The 19,540-nt window shown below is 38.4% G+C and overlaps 1 protein-coding gene across 3 annotated transcripts in view; it reads right to left on the bottom strand.

Moving 5' to 3' along the window:
* Positions 1 to 793: 793 nt before the first annotated feature.
* Positions 794 to 19,540, bottom strand: part of LOC121921925 (SAM and SH3 domain-containing protein 1-like) — an 802,782-nt gene continuing 784,035 nt past the window's right edge. For all 3 annotated transcript variants that reach the window (XM_042450669.1, XM_042450687.1, XM_042450677.1), the window contains exons 14-20: positions 18,523 to 18,692; positions 17,039 to 17,248; positions 12,538 to 12,688; positions 11,218 to 11,331; positions 5,128 to 6,209; positions 3,752 to 3,883; positions 794 to 2,537 (exon numbers count right to left, since the gene is read on the bottom strand). In XM_042450669.1, coding sequence (XP_042306603.1) covers positions 2,277 to 2,537; positions 3,752 to 3,883; positions 5,128 to 6,209; positions 11,218 to 11,331; positions 12,538 to 12,688; positions 17,039 to 17,248; positions 18,523 to 18,692 — 2,120 coding nt within the window. In that variant the 3' untranslated portion in view covers positions 794 to 2,276. The remainder of the gene's footprint in view (positions 2,538 to 3,751; positions 3,884 to 5,127; positions 6,210 to 11,217; positions 11,332 to 12,537; positions 12,689 to 17,038; positions 17,249 to 18,522; positions 18,693 to 19,540) is intronic.

Here is a 19,540-nt window from a genome sequence, read left to right on the forward strand (position 1 = left end):
AGGCCTAGGGGATGATTTTATTGGATCTCGTCTATCAGTCAAACTCTCTTGGGGGCTACTCATTGACATTTAAAAAAGTTGTTCTATCTAGTTTAACAGAATGCATCTTAAAGAGTTTATATACTATGAAAAGGGGGTGGAGGGAAGGACAAAAAACATTCAACTGTCTGACGTTCTCCACAGCTGTCATGTTAGAACTGGCTACTTCTCTTTGTCTCCCACAAAGGAAAGAAAACTCAAAGAAAACTCAAAGCAGAACTCAAATAGTTTTAGGCTAGATTGTGTTTTTCATTTTTGATTTCGTTTTTAAATAAATTATTGCAAAGTTGACCACAAAGCATGAAGCTTAAACGCATCTGGGCAACAATGGCTTTGGTAAAAGCAGTACCGCTGCTTTTTGTCAGAATGTCCTATGTTAAATACACTTCCCGAACATGTAAATGATTCCCTTTTCAGAAGCACAGGGAAGGAGGCACAGAGAGGTGATGAGACTTGCTTAACGTTACATAAATGTTTGAAGTATATCTCCATGTTCCAAGTCCCATGCTGAATTTACAATATCTTCTGGTCCAATTGCCTGTTATCTTCCCTGAAATATTTCTTAACTATTGTATCATGATAATGGAAATTATAGAATGATCTAGATATTAGGACTCATTGAGCTTATTTGGCATACAAAATGTACAAAAATAAACTATCTATCTATATTCACAGAAGCTAGAAGATTTCACACTGAATATTTTAACTGTTTTAGAAACTGAGAACATGACACTATAAAGAAAAAACAAATTGCTCCAGCAGCCCAAGTAATTTTTATTCTAACAAAATCATTTCAGCACCAAGTAACATAGGTGTTATATTGATTTTTTTTTTTTGCAAGAATGACAACTATTCCCCCATCTATAAAATGGAATAGTTCTTGTTTTGACATTGTATGTGAGACAGAGTTTGGTTATCCAATTCATTTACATCCCCTGGGTAAAGTATTTCTTGCCTTTCCTTTTTCAGAAATCAGTGTTTCCCATTGATATGGTCAGGATACCAAGTCAAAGCTGCAATGAAGCTATTGCCAGTATAACACAGTACACCAAGTTGCAATTACTATGGAAAGCATTTTTAATAATTTTATATATTTATATATTTATATATATATGTACATACAGAACACAAAATATCTTTTAGCCTTTTAGTATTATACCAGCAAACACAAACTGACATAAACAAGTTGTTAGCCTGAGAACTGAAATCTCTGATTTCATTTTTTTAAAAAAGCAACTTGATAAAACAGATGTTACAATGAGATAATCTATAGAAACTGCTTTAGACAAAAAAGTGTCTATTGCCTGATAGGAACACCAACAATTAAAGGTTTGGGAAACATGAGTGCTGGTAAATAAACTGCTCAAAAGCATTTTAAGGCAAATAAAAAGCTGAGTGCTAAAAAGCAGTTATAAAAATTGCTTTAACTCTATACAAAGAAAGGAATTTTCTGGATCTGTCTATGATTTGCAAGGGTAATTAGCTATGAACTAAATCCTGAACTTTGGCCTAACTAGACAAGTGTTGGGGAACCTGTGGCCCTCCAGATATTGTTTGACTACAACTTCCTTGAACATTAGACAGCCTGGCTAGGGTTCCTCAGAGTCCAATAGCTTCTGGAGAGTCACAGGCATTCGCATCCTGAACGAATAACACCAAAAATCTACAAAAAGGAAAATGGAGTTCAGAAAAAAAATGTGAAAGAAAAGGATGGTCAGAGTGTCTCCATTAGTGATGAACCCTCATTACATTTATTAATAAAGTACTTTCTCTCACATTTGATGCACTTGTTGTGTGGATGTTTAGGGCTTGCGTATCCATGGTTTAGTCAATAAGTTGCACTTTAGCCAAAGACAGATCTAAAGGATGGGGAAACCTAACTCTGCTGTATGTGCTACTTCATTCCATGTCCTGGAGCTTAAGTTAAATAGATTTTGCTTCCATTTTTTTTAGTAGATAGAGAGATCCCTTTTTTATAATGCATACAGACAGTGTCACTGAGCCTTAAGCCATCTTTAGAGTTTGAAAGAAAATAAAACAATTTCTTGTGCCTTTTCTTTTAGGGAAAACCAGACTACTATTTCCCTCATGCGACAGCCACTTCCATCCTCCTTTATGCCCAGAAAAGGACCTATGTTGCCTGATCCCCCAATAATTTCTCAGAGAAATTAGAGACTGACACAGAAGGGAATTGCAGGCCGTCCCAACAGACACATGTTACATTTCAGAGCATGTTATTAAACTGTCTCTGGATCAAAGTTTTTAAGAAGTCTTGCTGCTGCCAAAAGCTTGCTTACATGCCTCTCCTCTGTGATACCAGCCTCACGCAGTGATGTCTGTGACAAAGAAGGCACTTTGCTGAGGTCACTGATTCCTGCAGCCATGAGGGAACTGGTGTACATGGGAAGGCCAATAGAAACCAACCAGTCGGTTATAGAAGTGATGTGTCCAGGGGACACAGGTTTTCGGCAGATTTCAGTGAGGCCTCCACTTGGAATCTGAAGCAAAAAGACAAAAAAAACCACAACCATTTGGATGAGCTTTTCCTCAGTTTTGATAAAATAGTTTCATCTAGCAATTTAGTGTTGGAACAGATAAACCAGTGTGCATACAGATCTCACTCATGTAGGGTAGGTGACCGGGGGCAGGGTGAGACTCCTAAGGCCTTTTCTATGATGGCCTCCAAGTCTCCCAAAAGTTTTTTTTTAAAAAAACTTACTCTAGGTCAGTGAATTGCTACTCCGAGATGCTTCTAAATGTGGCAGTATAGCAGAAACACTCCCAAAGCTAGGAAATTGCAACTGGAAGCAGATTTTTGATTGGTTGTGATGATAATGATGATAATTGTCATAATAAACTTTATTCTATGTAGCCAAAGGCCTTTATAATACACAAAGCAAATTAAAAATACATTATTAAAAATAATAGACAATGCTTTAAAACTATTTTACAGATACCTGTAAAAAACAACAGTGAATGAGAAAGGGTAAAATTAATATTTATACTATATTATGTTCCTTAATGAAATGAATATTATGATTAACTATACTTATATCCTGACTTTTCCCCAAGACTGGGGCCTTGTCAGCATGGGCAAAAGCCACAGTTCCCACCCTGATACTGCTATGTTTGTTTGCATGACGCATTATAACTTCTAGTGAAATACCATGGGCTTTCCCCATTAACCCAGCTTTGCCTTGGAGTTGGCAAAGTCACTGGAAGCCTTGGGGTTTCCACAAAACTATGGGGTTAGCATAGTTGTTTTGTTGCTTTTTCAGAGGTATTTCTGTAAAGAAAACCATACAGATATACACATTGGAATTCAGGCATAAATGTCTCAATGGGTTGCACACTTGCTGTTGCCGCCACTAATGGAATCTGCTTTGTCAGAAAGAAAAGATGTAGCATAAGTGTTTCCCAGCAATAAAAGCAGCATAAAAAGCTCCTTCCATGCTTGCATGCATATGTATGTGTGTGCGTGCACACACACACACACACAAAATCCAAAACCTAACAAACAAGTGAGTACAGGCTATTTTGTGTGTTAAGTTTTTCTATACAGGGGAAAACACTTCATTTTTACCTGGGAAATTGTTCAAAAGCATGGTTACCGAACATGTAATCAAACGTGGTAAAGCACAGGACTGTCCCATTATTTTGATTTTTCTCCCATTCTCCAGACTTTGAAATACATGATTTAACCCAGACTTACAGCCATACGATGCTGTTTCCTCAGCTGCTTCACCCGGATTTGGTCCATGTTTGTAGCAACATCTTTCTTAGGCTGGTCTAAGTCTTCAGAGTATCTTTGCACCAAAAGTTCTGGAATTCCACAGCGGCCATGCTATAGTTTCCAGCCATAGTGAAGGACAGAAATTACAAATAAATTTTTAAAAAATCTAGTTAATCAGAGTACTTCTTCAACTGTTAACCCAAATAGTTTGTCCTTGCACAACAAATTAAACTTGGGTGCATTTTTTCTCCAGTTTGACAGAAATCTACATTTAAAAATTGGTTTATATACTTCATTTTGTGCAGAGGAATTTATGAATCTTAGGTATTAAATTTATTCCTTAAGCAAAGCTGGTGACAATAACTGACAAGGTTATATTTCCTAGTGTGAATTTTGTACTACTTTGGAACATAGCAAAGTTTTGGGAGTGGAAAGTCTTAAGAATCATGTCTGATATTGCTCATCAGCAAAAGGCATTATCCAACCAAAGCCAACACCTGAAATTTCCATTGACTTCTACATCCATTGCTGAATCAAACATGGATTTGAATCACCCATTATCATTAACATATGCCTTGATCTTTTATTGATTGTGTTTAGCATAAATGGAAATGCATGTATTGGTTACTATTTGACAGAAACTTACTTTCACATGGTCTCCAGCAACCCTAATACTTTCAGTAGCCATTATGTGAGGTTATGGAATTGCTGTAGTCATTAGGGCCAGGACATGGACCACCTTCACATGGAGACTACTTCTAATAATTCCATGTGGTAGCTTAAACCACAGTAAACTGCTCATTTACAGTGGGTCTACATATGAAGCATGCTATCAGCTCAAACATCCACAATGACAGCTTCGTAATAGAATGATGAGAACTGTGCATGAGAATGGTGAGAACTGTGTAGGGAGCACTACATGAGACAATTTATGCCGTCATACAATGGCTGAACTAATTTGGGATGTCAGTAACATTTCAGTTACTGCAGTGGTGGTGCAATGGTTAAATGCCTGTACTGCAGCCATTCACTCACAAACCACAAGGCTGTGAGTTCAATAACAGCCAGTGGCTTGGGGTTGACTCTGCCTGGCATCCTTCTAAGATCGCTAAAATGAGTACCCAGCTTGTTGGGGGCAAATAGCTTACACACTGTAAACCGCTTAGGGAGTGCTTACGTGCACTGATAAGTGGTATAGAAATGTGAAATGCACTTGCTATTGCTATCTTTCCTTATCATCAGTTTATGTTTATACAGCACTCAACTCTAAGGAACAGCTTCACAGAATAGTAAATGAAAACACAAAGTGGATCAATGTATACAGTTTGGAAACATTCAATCTTTCTGTATCACACCTTATCAGAATAGGGGTCCTCTGTGAGATCAATATCTTCAGAGTGTAGCTTGTTTTCTATCAATATTTCCAGATCCAGTCCTCTATTGCAGGAGGTTTTTCTTACTGAAGGACATAGTTTTAACACATGCTGTTGGACACTAGCAGTGTCTGGCAGATCAGATAACCAAGGAGGCTGTACACAAGGTTCTTGTTCAGGAGAGGGCCTACACACAGTCAAGGCATGGGAATCAGAAGAGCCACACTGGACAGTCTTTTTTGCTGGCAAAGATGGCACATCAGGACAAGAATGGGCTGAAGGGAGATGGCAGTGTCCATTAGCAAGCCGTTCTCTGCTTTTTTTGGCTGGGACTGGGGGTGGTTGTGAAGAGCTTTTTGGCTGTGTTCTTGGCTCCCCTGTACCGATCTGACCTACTTCTGTACCCTCCTTGGGGACTAGAAATTGATCATCCCTTCCCAGATCATGACTGCTCTTTTTACAGTTTTCAAAAGGGCTCCACGTTACAGAACGTGAAAGTGAAGATGACCGAACTCCACAGTTCTGAGGCGGAAACAGAGGAAATGATCCACTGGAAGGGATGGTTGCAGATAAGTGCAATTCCTCTGCTTTTCTATTTAGAGAATCAACAACCTGTTTTCCTTGCTGTGCTATCAACAGTTCTGTCATCTGCACAGCACTTCCAGAGCCAGCTAAACTTTTTGTTAAATCCTGTGAACTCTGAGGTAAAGCACTCACAGACTTTACACAGTTAGTACCACATTCTCGATGAAGATCTCCAAGAGAATGAGACCGTGGCCATAGAGGCACACTTGGGGTGTCTTCTAGAATCTCACAGCTCCGACAGATACCAACTGGTAAACTTCTGCGGTTTTTCTTGTGGCTCATGCCTGATGGGGGCTTGAGGCAGCTTTTTGGAACTTGATGTGCGTGATGAAATAATGCCTTCTCTCCTTGTTGAAGGGCATCTATTGATTTTGTTAAGGCTAGAGCGGGATAATTCACCAGTGGATTTCTGGGGAAATTCTTAAAGCTGTATTCGCTGGCTAGCTTTGAGGGCAGGAGACAAGACTTTCTGATCTTTGCTGAAATAAAAAAAAAAATAAAAGATTTTGTAATGTGCAAAAGAAACAGATTTCAAATTGTTATCTATATTGAAAACAGACAGTGAAAGTGATGTATATTGATATTGATGTTCTGTGGTATTTCAGTACAGTAAGTCCTACTGAAATCATGAGGACTTCTGAGTAGAGAAATACAACACTTCTTTACAAGCAGTGTTTCATTATAAACACTGAGATCAATTATAAAAGTCTTCATGCTTCTCCCCCTTCTCTCACACACTTTGGATCATTCAGTTTGCAAAATGAAACAGTGTCATTTTCACTACAACCACTGGACTTACTCTGTTGGTTATTATTATTATTATTATTATTATTATTATTATTATTATTATTATTTATTAACCTTTATTTATAAAGCACTGTACATTTACACAACGCTGTACATAAATCTTTTAATTAGGTGGTTCCCTGCCCTCAGGCTTACAATCTAAAAAGACACGACACAAAAGGAGAAGGGAGTGGTGGAGGGGAAGGGGATGAGGGCCAGCAGTTCTTCTTTACCTCCGAGGCCTGGACCAAGGCAGATGGACTGGAGGGAGGGCTTGGCTTCTTAATGGATGGGTAAACAAAGAAGAATGTCATCTTAATAAGAATGAGATGAAAAAAAGCTGGTTCTCAAGTAAAGCTGGGGATTTTTTAAAAGATTAATCCAGACATTTCAGGATGAGTAAGTTGTTATAAGAACTCTTGAGCAAACAGAAAAATACTTCCTACAAGTACAATATCAACTTGGTATACGTCCCAAACTGCACACTAGCAACAAATTAGTTTTGTATCACTTTTGGGTTTTTTATTCATAGGTATGCTCTTCCTCCTTCCGGAATTGGAGGATTGGATCTTCTCGATAAGGTGATACCAGATGAATGCTCCCATTGTGGGCCCGCATCAATGGCCACATAGGGAGATTTCCCACATTACACACTGCCTCAGAAAGCACTCTGACCCATTGCCTCAGAAATCCAAGTGGGTGCAGGAGATTTGTTTTCAAAAGGTGATTTCCCCCCACCCATCCTGTCCACAGCCCCAAACCTTGAGCTGTGGGCATTCAGTAATCCTAAACACCCTAAATGTCCTATGCACCTCTGACAAATGTGACTGAATCAACCTAACCAGTGTAATTATTTTAATAATGAGAGAAATTGGTTATGACCAAATTAACCTATGAGTATTAAAAATAAAAATCGTATCAGTTAAGACTATACCAAGCCAATAAGGAGAATGAATATGCTACTGTTTGCCACTACAGGCAAAAGACCTTCAATCAAAAATGAATGAAGGCCAAAAATTGCTAAGAGTTGAAAGTTCTTCCTAATTAATACATAATGTGTCTTTCATTCAGTTAATACATGAAGATAGCAATGAGGAGAAAATACTGTTCAGGCTTCTTTGTTTCAAAACATAAAACCCCCCTTATTATTTACTATTTATTTCCTTGCTATTTATTATCTACACATTTATCAATGTGAGCTTTCAAGCTGGAAAAATTGTGAACTCACATTGATTTTAATATGTAGTGAGCAAAGTTGTCTTGCATGATTTTTGTTATGTAAGAAATGGCTCTTATTTATACCACCTCATTCACAGAAATGAAGTCATTTAAATTAATCAGCTAAGTTGATCAGTACCATCTAAAGTCTCTGTCTGTGTGCCTGCTGTGCATTTTTTATGAGGAGGGAATCTCCTCATAAATGGGAGGTTATTGGTTATGGGATGTGTTACTTTAAAAAAAAAAACCTCAAGGGATTTTTGCATTCAGTGTATCCATAATAGAAGGCTTTATGTTCAACATAATAAACTTTGGCATGGAATAATACACAGTTGATTGCTTTGTATCTGAATCAGATGTACATCCACTGCACAATATAGTGCTTTTTCACAACTCTAAAAACAAAAGCAGGGGGGAAAATATGATGCCTTTAATCTAAATGGAAAATGATAATCAGTGCTTTTTCCTTGCTATATAGAATAATAAGAAAACTTTAGAACTACGAAAGAGAGAAATGGAATAATGAAATGAGAAAGTAATATATTGCCTAACAGTAAATGGTTGTTTCTACTGACTGTTTATAGAGACAGGCCTCTGAGCTTATGTAAACTGGCATGTAAGAAACAAGCTCAGTTTATAAACACGAATACCAACAGCAGCTCAGAGACTTTAATCTGAAATTGAAATAGTCAAGCAAGCGTGTAATTATTCATATATTTTCCCTTGATGGCGTGGAAGTCAAAACTGTTTTCAACATAGGCTCCAAACAGCATGAAATAGGTTGTACTCATCTTGATGCTAACATTTTACAGTATAGAAAACAAGAGAAGCATTGTAGGAGGGAAACTGCATAGGACAGTTTCTTCCTACTGTGAGATGACAATGTCTGCAATTCCAAAAGCTACATGGAAGCCCAATATGTTGGCCTCTGTCACAACTCAGAAATTGGACTGGCTAGGTACACAGCTGCACATGTATCCAACCTATTGGAGACCTGCTCAGAAGGAAGTCCTTAACAGAGATTTTGCAATGAGGTGACAAATGCAATATCAAAGCTGGTGAGGAGTGAATTACATTTTCAGGTCAAAGAGACTTCAAGGAATCTCTTATGGGTCCTCTGGATTCAAAACAGATTGCCACTTGTGTTCACAAATGTCTGTTCAATGATGGAATAACATTCTATGTGTAATATGTATTGAATTGTCATACTATCTGCTTTGCAAGATGAGGACTCCCAGGACTACTAGTGAAAAGGGATTATGTGGCTATTCCATGTCTGTTTCTCTGTCCTCTCCCCCCCCCCCCGCAAAGTTGTTGGAAAACATGTGAGATTACAAATGGAAGACATAAACTGGGACCACCACTTCCAGTGTATTTATGTGTTTCTGGCAGAGTGACTGAAGGGTAAAAGCCATGGCTGGAATTCATGATCGCAGATACATAATAACTGCTTAGTTTTCACAATCCCTATGTATTCAATAGTGTAGAGAATATGTAGAGATCACAGAAGTTCCCCAATCCAGATTTAATTGGCAGCAGCCACTGTGAGCAATGGGGATCTATTTTCCTGTTGACTAAGACTGATATTCTCACACCTGCTTCAGTGAGTGATCCAAGAGGAACTGCAACAGATATCTTGCTTCTGACTGTCACACCAGAAATTGCTGGAGTGAGTGGGATGGTAACGTCAGTCTGCTGCATCCTGATCATCAGAAGAACAGACCCCTGCCACTTTCAGCAGCTGCTGTCTGGTAAGTCAGGATGGCATGTCAGTTTCATAGATGCTACTTAGCTAGAAAACCAAGGTAGTGATGTAACTAAGTAGCACATCTAGAATTTTGGTCCTTATCTAGAACGATCCAGAGACTCAACAGGTATACAGTGCACCCACGTTATAGGTGGGTGCGCTTTACGCGGACTTGAGCATACGCGCTCAAGCTGTGGGGAGTGTGTGGGGTGGCATGTCCCATTAAAATGAATGGGGCGTGCGCCTATGGCACCGCGCACACTCCCATGCCACCGCACACAAGCCCTATTCAAATGAATGGGGCTTGAGCATAGGCGGAATTCGCCTTATGCGGGGGGGGGGGGGGGGCTCCAGAACGGATCCCCCGCGTAAGGCAAGGGCCCACTGTATGTTATATCACTTCAAAAGCATAACTTATCAACAGATGCAAGTGAGATACCTATCACCCTGTGAGAGATACACCCATGGGTAATCAGTAAGCTTCTTAAAAGATATCCATTATCATGGCATCCACAGGACATAGAAAATGGTGAATTCTGAATTCACAGCAGAAGAACTGAAAAATTGTAAGAAGTGGCTGTTCACCTTACACGGTTGAAAAAATAGAGGAAGGAAGGAAAATGAACCTGGAGCTCCACCATTGCTATTTAAATGTTGAAAACTAGGCAAGTTAATTGCAACCATGCATGGAATTAATATCAGTTTGGTACTAGGAGAGGATTGTGGGGAAAAAAAAATGACATGATCATACTAAAACAAACAAACAAACAAACAAAAAAAACCCCCCGTATTACTCCACCCACTTGGATGTTCACACACTTTCACACACTACTCTCCACTCTTTTCAGTTCTGAAACAAGCTGTGGTCAGTGAAACATGAGGTTTCAAGTCTATCAATGTCTGAATCTAATTAGACACACTGTGGATCCCCCCCCCCCCAAGGCTTTTGGTGTAGCTCAGCAACAGAGCCCTTTGAGCATCTCTTCCAGCAACATGCAGCTTGTGTAAACAAATAACTCCCACAGAAAGAAGTTTATCGCACCGGGGATAAAACGTTCCCCGATGCGTTCTAACGAGCACGAGCGCAGGCACACACGGAGCATGATGGGAACCCAATGGGGCCCAGAACGCGACTTTACTGCACAGGGAATGCCGCCGCGTGTTCCCATTGCGTTCCCATTGGGTTCCAGAGGGCACCATTTCTGGGAACTGTTTCAAAGCGTTCCCAGCAATGGCATCCCCTGGAACCCGATGGGAACACACGGCGGTGGCATCCCCTGTGCAGTAAAGTCGCGTTCTGGGCCCCATCGGGTTCCCATCATGCTCCGTGCGCGCCCGCGCTTGTTAGAACGCATCGGGGAACGTTTTATCCCCGGTGCGATAAACTCCAAAGTCTGAATACATTTTTCTATATCTTTAGAAGCAAACAAGTTAACTCATTCTTTGCTACACTCCTTTAATACTCTTTTCCATCAGGGGAGAAAGCTCCATCCAGTATTGCTTAAGAGAAAAAAATGTGTACACAGTATGCAACCACGAAACTCACACAAACCTCAGAAGTATGAAAGATAATGCAGAAAAGCAGTGCCCTCCAGCACAGTTCAGGGGGTAGATTTGCAGCATATGTTGGACTGGCAATTTAAGAAATCACAATGAAACATGAAGCAAATGAAGGAATGGTGATAAATCAAACACATTTGGCATGCTCCTGAATGTGAAAACAGATAAATTGTTACCATTTTCTAAATTTTCACTGCTTTCATAGCAGCCTGAATCCCTGGGAGAGCATCCACTTAGGCCCTGGCCATCCACAAGGAGTTTCTCCTGAGAGCTGGACTGGTCACTGTTACCTAGAGGAAGGGAGGGTAGAGCAAAAGTAATAAGGCAGCAGTTACAGTAAAAAGTGAATTAACACTCTTTTCCCCCCAAATGATAATGAAGAGAGCCAGACTCTCCTTCAAAATATTGAGCAATACACTGAAATGCTTGCTGTTTAATAAGTGCTGGAGAAGTGTTGTAAGCAAATAATAACAAAAGTGTTCTGCAGAACAATGTTCTCATAAGACGTCATGATGGAAGGAAGGAGAGGGTAAAGAATTAATTATTAGAGGTATGGAAAGCAGGATACTGAACTAGATTTCAGGAAAATTTAACAAAGTTCTATCTGAGCCAGGGAGGAACTGGAGAATTATTTGGGGGTAATCTTCATAGACTCCCAAACCTTGTATTCCAAGCCCAAGTATGGAGGAATTCAGTAGCACCTCCACTTAGAAGCAGTCTGACTCTACATATATGGAAGGAAGCATTGGCAATCCATTGCAGCTTGACAGCAGAACAGGACAGGGCAAGAAAAAAAAAAACACAAACTTTTCCAGTTTTAAAAGTCATGTCTGGAGATAGATCTAACAGTGTAGAATGGCTACCTACAAATGGAAGATAAAAAAAAATTGGCACCACTGAATAAAGAAGAACTTTTTTCCATATACATAGAATTCAAAAATATAGCCTTATTAGTCTGTAGACTCAGTATGTCGTGAGATCTTGTAGCACCTTTGAGAATAACTGAAAGAAAGAAGCTGGCAGCATGAATTTTCATAGACTCAAATCTACTTCCTCAAATGCAGACAACTAAATGTTCCTGACTTTTAAAAGTGGAAAAGGTTATTTTTTTTTCTTGCCCTGTCCTGTTCTGCTATCAAGCTGCAGTGAATTGCTGAAACTCCCAAAGTTAAAACAGCAGCAATTTGTAATGCAATTCTAACAATTCCTACAGTTTGTATCCTTATTAGTTGATGGCTTTGGTTGTTATTTTCATTATGAGGAGAATAAAGCTAAATAAAGAACACTGAAAGTGAAATTATTAGTAAGAAAAAAAAATACCTCTCAAACAAAATAATTATCAGCTATAGTTCTAGAGAAATCCTGACATGACTACTTGGCCTTGGTCAAATTGTCAAAGATGGATTAAAAATTACTGCAAGTCTCGCAGTTTCCCAGTCTTCAAGGGAAACAAATCCTTAGTGATACATCTAAGAAGAAATTCAAGCCTCACTCACTGTCATATTCTTGCAGCAGTTCCACAGCTGTCAAAAGAACTGCTCTGTGTTCTGGATCACGAATATTAAGCTCATCCAAGTCTTCTTCCTCTAGGAGTTTGAAAGTGTCTAAGTCTTCATAGCCATTGAACAGAAAAGTGGGCATGTGCTCCTGTGACAATGCAAGAAAGCACTTTGTGAAAGAAGAATAGAGCAGTGCAGAGCACTGTTACATGAAAAGAGATTCTACCCATGAATGTGAGGAAGAACTTTACTGGAAGAGCTATTTGACATTGTAACAGACAGCTTTGGCAGATGGTGGTCTCTTCTTCTTTGGAGGTTGGATGTGCATCTTTCAGGATTGCATAGCAGAAGGTAGGACTAGATCGCCCATGTGGTTCCTTCTCACTCTAAGTCAAAACAAGTTACCATCTTCAGGGCCAAACATTTCCACAGTCCTTTTTCCTAGTGAGTGATTACAGATTGTGTATAATAATGCCATAGATTGCTAACTACACAAAGAATCTCTGAAGTCATACTGTTCCTTCTAATGGCAAGGCAAATCATATACAATACTCAAGGAAAACATCATAATTCCATAGTCTTTACTGCTATATCACTATCAGTCAGTGAAAATTCAGTGGCTGCAAAGGGTTTTGGATGCTACCATATGATCTTAAGTAAGAACAAGAGCTGGACATTGCCTGTTGTTATCAGGACCAATGTTGATTAACACCAATATGCTTAGTCAGTAATGCATATTACACAAGGAGTAAATGGATCTCTGGCTTCAAGAGTGGCTGCACTTGACTTCTGGGTTGCTGGCCTTCAGAGAACCATTTTGGACCAGAAAGCATATTCATCAAGTTAGAAATAACACCGACGTGAACATTACTTCTGCCTTTTCTTTCCTGTTGCTACAGGAGCCCCAAAGTCCTTCTTACCCTTTTCTTATTTTTCCTTGTTTCTTCTCCCCACCCCATTACCAAACAGGCTGCTATTTCCTTCAGTTCCCAACTTCAATTCTATTATTTTGCCCCTCCAAATTATATAATAAATAAGCAAAATGTCCTAGAGCACACAGGCAGTTGGATCTCTACTGAACACAAGGGAATTGACAAGCCCTGATTTCATGAAGTGTTTCTCATATTTAAGGCAGCCCTTTTATGCCCCAAACCAAGGTTGTCCCTAAAATAATCCTATTGTGGAGTTTTCTCAGTATGATTTGTTCAGAGAAAGTTTGCCATTGCCTTCTTCTCAGGCTGAGAGAGTGGGACTTACTGAGTCACTCAGTGGATTTCCATGGCTGAGAGGGGATTTGAACTCTGGTCTCCCAGAGTGCTAGAGAAATACTCAAACCATTATATCACACTGGATCTCAATACTGTCAACACCTCAAAATAATCTGCAGTTGTTGTGGGGGTATTATGCATTTTCAGAATTGATAAGAACTGAAGCAAGGATGGTACTCATTATCATGCTGGTTATCTGTTATGTTTAGAATAGACTTTCCAAAACATTATGGCTTGATCCTGCCCAATTATGCTTAGGACAAAGCCACTCACTGAATGCTTCCAGTGTTTAAATAATAGGCTCCAGTACAACCAGAGGTGTTCATTTTACCCCATTTGTTTCAGCTTTATTGCTTGGTTACACTTGGCATCCATGGGATGGCAGCAACCATGATATTAGGTAACATTTAAGTCAGGCTTTAGTAATGTAATTTTGGGATTTAACTTTGTTGTGTTACATCTGTTTAACTTTCCCTTGCTTATCTATAATCTATGTACAAACACGTATACACAGAAGAGCCAGGGAATTAGTAAGCTTTGCAAACGCTAAGCAGGTGGTAGGCAATTGGAGATGGATGGTTAAAAGCCATCTGCTTAAAGGGTCTCTGTGTATCCAGACTACTGTACTACTCCTTTTTAAGATTCATCTAGCCTGGAAACAGTAGGTGATCACACAGCTGTTGTGGTGTCTGCTGATGGAGAAGACTGCTCCAAGAAGACAATAAGAAGCAAATGGATTCTGGAAACCCACTAGCAAACAAAGATTGAAAATTGAGGGGGGGGGGAATCACAATTTTGGCTTTCAAAAATATCAGTGAAGTGGAACAAGAAAATGAAAATATATTTAAAATATGGACCCAAGCCTTTTCAGCACATCTACTCAAAATGAATGAAAGTCATGAAATTCAACTGCAAGACATAATAATTTGGAAACAAATACTATTCATCCCATGGCATTATTTATAGCTGGGAAAAATCAATGGTTTCAAGATCAGAGGTGTCTGAGTTTTTTTTAAGTGATCAGAGGTGTCTGAGTTTTTTTTAAGTAAATATCTTGAAAACACATGCTAAGACAGGCAACAAGCAAAAGTAACATTTACATTCAGAAGAACATATATTGTACATTCCTATCTGAATATAATCCTTATGAATTTTTTAGTAAGCAAGGAGGAAAATGCTTTCCAACTGTTTCTTCCTGCTCACTCTCCATTTCCTTCTCCCTGGAGTTTTGGTTTGATTTGATAAAATTATGTAGCAAGGAAGAAATGAGCCATTTGTTGCATAACAAGAGTACAGATAACACATCTCGCCTTACACTTTATGGAGAGATGCCTTCCAGGGATGAATGAGGGAAGTCAGCGCAGGAAAAGTAAGGCTGAGCATTTTGTACTTGAGGGTGCTTTTAGGCAGAACAGATTATATAACTCCAGCTCTGAGTAAAATGGTTATATGGTGTGTACCTCTCAACAGGGATTTCAATGACCACGTCTTATTGTCCATCCAAGAGCTCAGTTATTAGGAAGTGTTTTATTCAAACAACTTGGTGGGCAGTATAGAATACAAAAGGACTTTGGGGAACAAGTTAACACAGTGCTCAGGGGATTTAATTGATGGATTTAATTGATTACTTGCATATGACGACTGCAAGACTGTCTTTTTGGCATTTTGGAATTCTTCTTCGAGTCCCCCCCCTCCCCCCCCCATATTGCCTTTTTTGAATTCCCAAAACAATAAGATCTGAAGACTCTTTGTACCCTCTTGATCTTAAGTCTTCCACAAATCTTTCCTTTGTCCAGTTCTAGCCTAAAGTTCTTATAGCCCAATTTTATTTCTGATCACAATCTGATTTTCCTGAGAGCCACCCAAGATCATGGCTAAAGTCCAAGCACTGATCCATTCTGTTGGCTCAGAGAACAAGTCCTGAGTTGGGGGGGGTTGTGAATTAAGCTGGATACCTTACATTTTAGGCAACAATTTCCTTGTAGTGACACTTCATAATTTTAAAGATAAGAACTTTACGTACAAAATAAAATATGTAAAATGCACTAATCATCATATATGAATGCTAGATGTTCCTATGCACCAAAATATATAAAATAAATAAAAATTAAAAAATACAACATTAACATTTAGCCCAGCTGGCAGATGAACAAGTGGTGTTATTTTTACTTATTTTTTAAAAGCCACAGCAGTTTAGCAAATGTTCCCAAAGAAAAGAAGTTAAAGAACCAGAGAATGTCCAGAGTCTCAGCTGCTGGCACTGCTGTCTACTTAAAACTGAATCATTCTTCCAGCTGTCAAATTTAGATTCTTATCTTTTTAAATTTGCTTGCTAAAAAGGTCACTCTATTTTAACAGCAAAACAAGAAGAGATATCAGGGACAACCGTTTGTTTCCAACATGCCTGATAAAGAACAAGAAGAAAGACAAAATAAATACCCCGAATCAAATGGATTGGATCTAGACTCATGTAGTCTTAACTAAAATCAATGGAACAAATTAGACACAACTGATATAAATCCACTGATTTCAATGGGACTGCAGTTTGGATCCAATGCACTGTCTTTCGACATATGCTGCTCTTGCTGAACATAGCCTTGTAGAACAGTTGAACAAATTCATTAAGAACTATAAAATAAAGGAACAGTAGATTCATTGTTAGATAATACTGGGCATAGATTTCACATCCAAAATTCAATTGTACTTTAGCTAAAGCAACCAGTGAGGTTAGTAAGCTTTTCAGAATCCAGCTGCATCTTGCATTAATTAGCCCAATCAACATTTATTGTCAATAATTGAACAACTTTAAAATTACCAACTTTCCTTTAACAACCCCTCATTTTAAATTTTTCATTTCACTTTATATTATTGAGTCTTAATTAATTAATTAAATCTTTCTTTATTCCCCAGATTTTATTCCAGTATTCTGTAGTTGGGTACTATTCTGATCCAAATTTTGTCATATTTTTATCTTCATGTTGCATCATTTTGAGGAAATATTCTGCTTCAAATTTCAGCAAATCTCCAAATGAGGGAGATTCTACAATACCCTAATTTTCCTTGCAATCAAAACCATGTCCCCCAGTTCTTGCATATTAGTTTAAATAAAATGATTTAGAAGTGAAACTGATCTGATATATGGAGTTAAGTTCTTTGTTATATAGACAATGTGTCCAGGTATTCGTAGTAGAAGAATAAAATTCATACAGAATAAGTAAATGGAGGCCAACCTTCAAATTGATGCGATCAAGGAGGTCTTCAACAGATTTGGGCTGAGGTGGTCTTCCTTTCCGTCGTCTCCTTGTGGGCCTTTTTGGCTTCTCTTCCTCCTCATTTAACACAGTCACATAGATGAACTTGAAAGTACCCACTTTATTGTTCAAGAGACCCATCCAGGTACCCATTGGTGGCTTGCTAATTATATCAATGATATCTCCTTTCTGTATGACACAGAAGCAAGAATATATTTGGCTGAATGGCCCACAGTAAAATGCAAGTTACTACATAAATCTTCACTGTGTCGTTATAGAAGGTAAACCTTATTGCTCAGGACTTAATATTGGCATCTTACATAGAAGAAGATTTCAGTTCTTCATAAATAAAAAAAAATCTAGTTCATCAGTTTTCTTTTTAAAAAAAACCCTTAAGACAATGCAGAATTTATATTTTATTTATGTAGTATCTTAAACTACAAGGTATGTAAAACAAATACTTCTTTCATAATCTTTAAAAAGGAGGCCTATGTAGAGAATAGTCATATACACACATTTCTTGACCAAGAAATTATTTCAATGGCCTGATGTTTAATAAATCTGTAAGGTCTTTAAGTAGAGCAGAAATGAATTTGCAGTATAGATTTCCAGCTCTGTGATAATTAACTTATTTTCAGCTCATCACTCATCTGTCTGCCTCACCAGTGGGCTTTTCTAATATTTAAAGAAAGAACATTACTACCCTATTTCCCAGGCAGAAAATGACCTCTAGATGAAGTGGCTGACAATTAATTATTAACAGAGTGTGCATGCACAGGCAGATATGTGCAAACACATATATATTTATGTACATCCATACACACATCCATTCTATAATGCAAATAGGCTTTAGAATGGACTAATTTAATTTCATATGTATTCCCAGACCATAAATCAAAGAGTTGGGCAAGAGTTGCTGAGTTTTGGAAACATTTATTACAGAACAAACTCTACCATTCCTACACCCAATTACCTGCTTGCTGAGTAGGTAGCTCTAGAGCAGCTTGTGTTATTCTCTGATCCTGGGCTAATTTAGGTCATTGGAAGAATCCTCAAAACAACATGCTTATTTAAAATACCAGTCACTGTTTGAATATCAGAAGTAGTGAGACAGAAGAACTTTCTTCCATCATGGTCAAGACACAAGGAAGCAGAGCAACAGTGAGCATTTGGACTCTGCCACCTTCCATCACTATTCTCATGCTCCTTCTTTAGTTGTGGAAGTCTTCCATGCTGTTGAGAAGTCTGGGAAATCAAGGCCCTACATCATATGTAGTATTTTGTTCGCTTTTTAGTTAAAATCATCAACAGCTACTAAAAACCCGAGAAGGGCACAATAGGACACACTAGTAAAAACAGGGTAGCCAAAAACATTACAGATTTCAAGAAAATATCATTTGTTTGGATGCTTCCTAGGGTTATATCTCCAGATTCAATGTGACATTAAAACCAAAACAAAATACCTTGAGTTTTAGGGAATCAGTATCATATGGGCTGGGGGTAAAATCAGTATGAACCCTGGCCCGTCCACAAAAAGGTCCTCTATATGGAAGTTCTTCATCATCTCCATCTTCAGACTTGACACTCTCTCTGTTGCTGGCTGAGGAGTCGGTAGTGCTCACTGTCTGCCCACCTGTTTCCAGCAGAAAAAGGAAAAGAGCTGAAAATGTGGATATGTACACACTCACACCCACCCACACATGTCCTTTATTTACCCAGCCAGCAAGAAGAAATTTTTAAAAATAGTTATTTCTGGCAGAATTAAAGTTAAGAGAAAGTAGCAGACACAACAGGGTTTAAGTCCTTCTTGTTTATGATATCTTTTAGCATGTTTGTCAGAGATCTCAACCAGTAAACTGCTCTTCCGTAAGATCTCTTAAATCAGTTGGAAGAAAAGAGTTCTGTCAGAAGAATTTTTCTCCTGGCAGAAGGGATTTCCACATTCAAACTGAAGATCCATAAATATATTATAATTGCATTTTAAAGGAAGTGTAACCACTAGATGGCATCTATAGATTATCCTTACATATTTTCTTTTTTGAGAAAGAGGCATACTATTGACCCATTTTTAAATCTTTAGGAACATTTAAATACATCTGTGATTCTCACATTTTAAATATTTACTGGTAGCAACTTAAACTCTAATCATTTTGGCTGTGTTGTGTTTTGCTTTCTGAACAAACTTGAGAAGCACACAGAGTCAGTTAACCATCTCTTTTTAATTAACTGATTAATTAACTGATTTCAAATATCAGCCTGATTCTTACAATCATTAGTTCAAAATAAATGGAAGGGCTGAGGAACATGTAGAATGTCATCTGTATGTAAAACTTGCCTAAGTATTCACTTTTGCTACAAAATTATATTTTTTTCTCTTCATCAAATGAGAATGCCTAGCTTCTACAAAAAGAAAGAAAGAAAAAGAATAAAGCTTTGGTTTTAAGTACCATCAAGCATCCCTTAGTGGGGAGTCTGACAAAT

Source organism: Sceloporus undulatus, chromosome 1 (genome assembly GCF_019175285.1).
Source record: "Sceloporus undulatus isolate JIND9_A2432 ecotype Alabama chromosome 1, SceUnd_v1.1, whole genome shotgun sequence".
Taxonomy (NCBI): Eukaryota; Metazoa; Chordata; class Lepidosauria; order Squamata; family Phrynosomatidae; genus Sceloporus; species Sceloporus undulatus.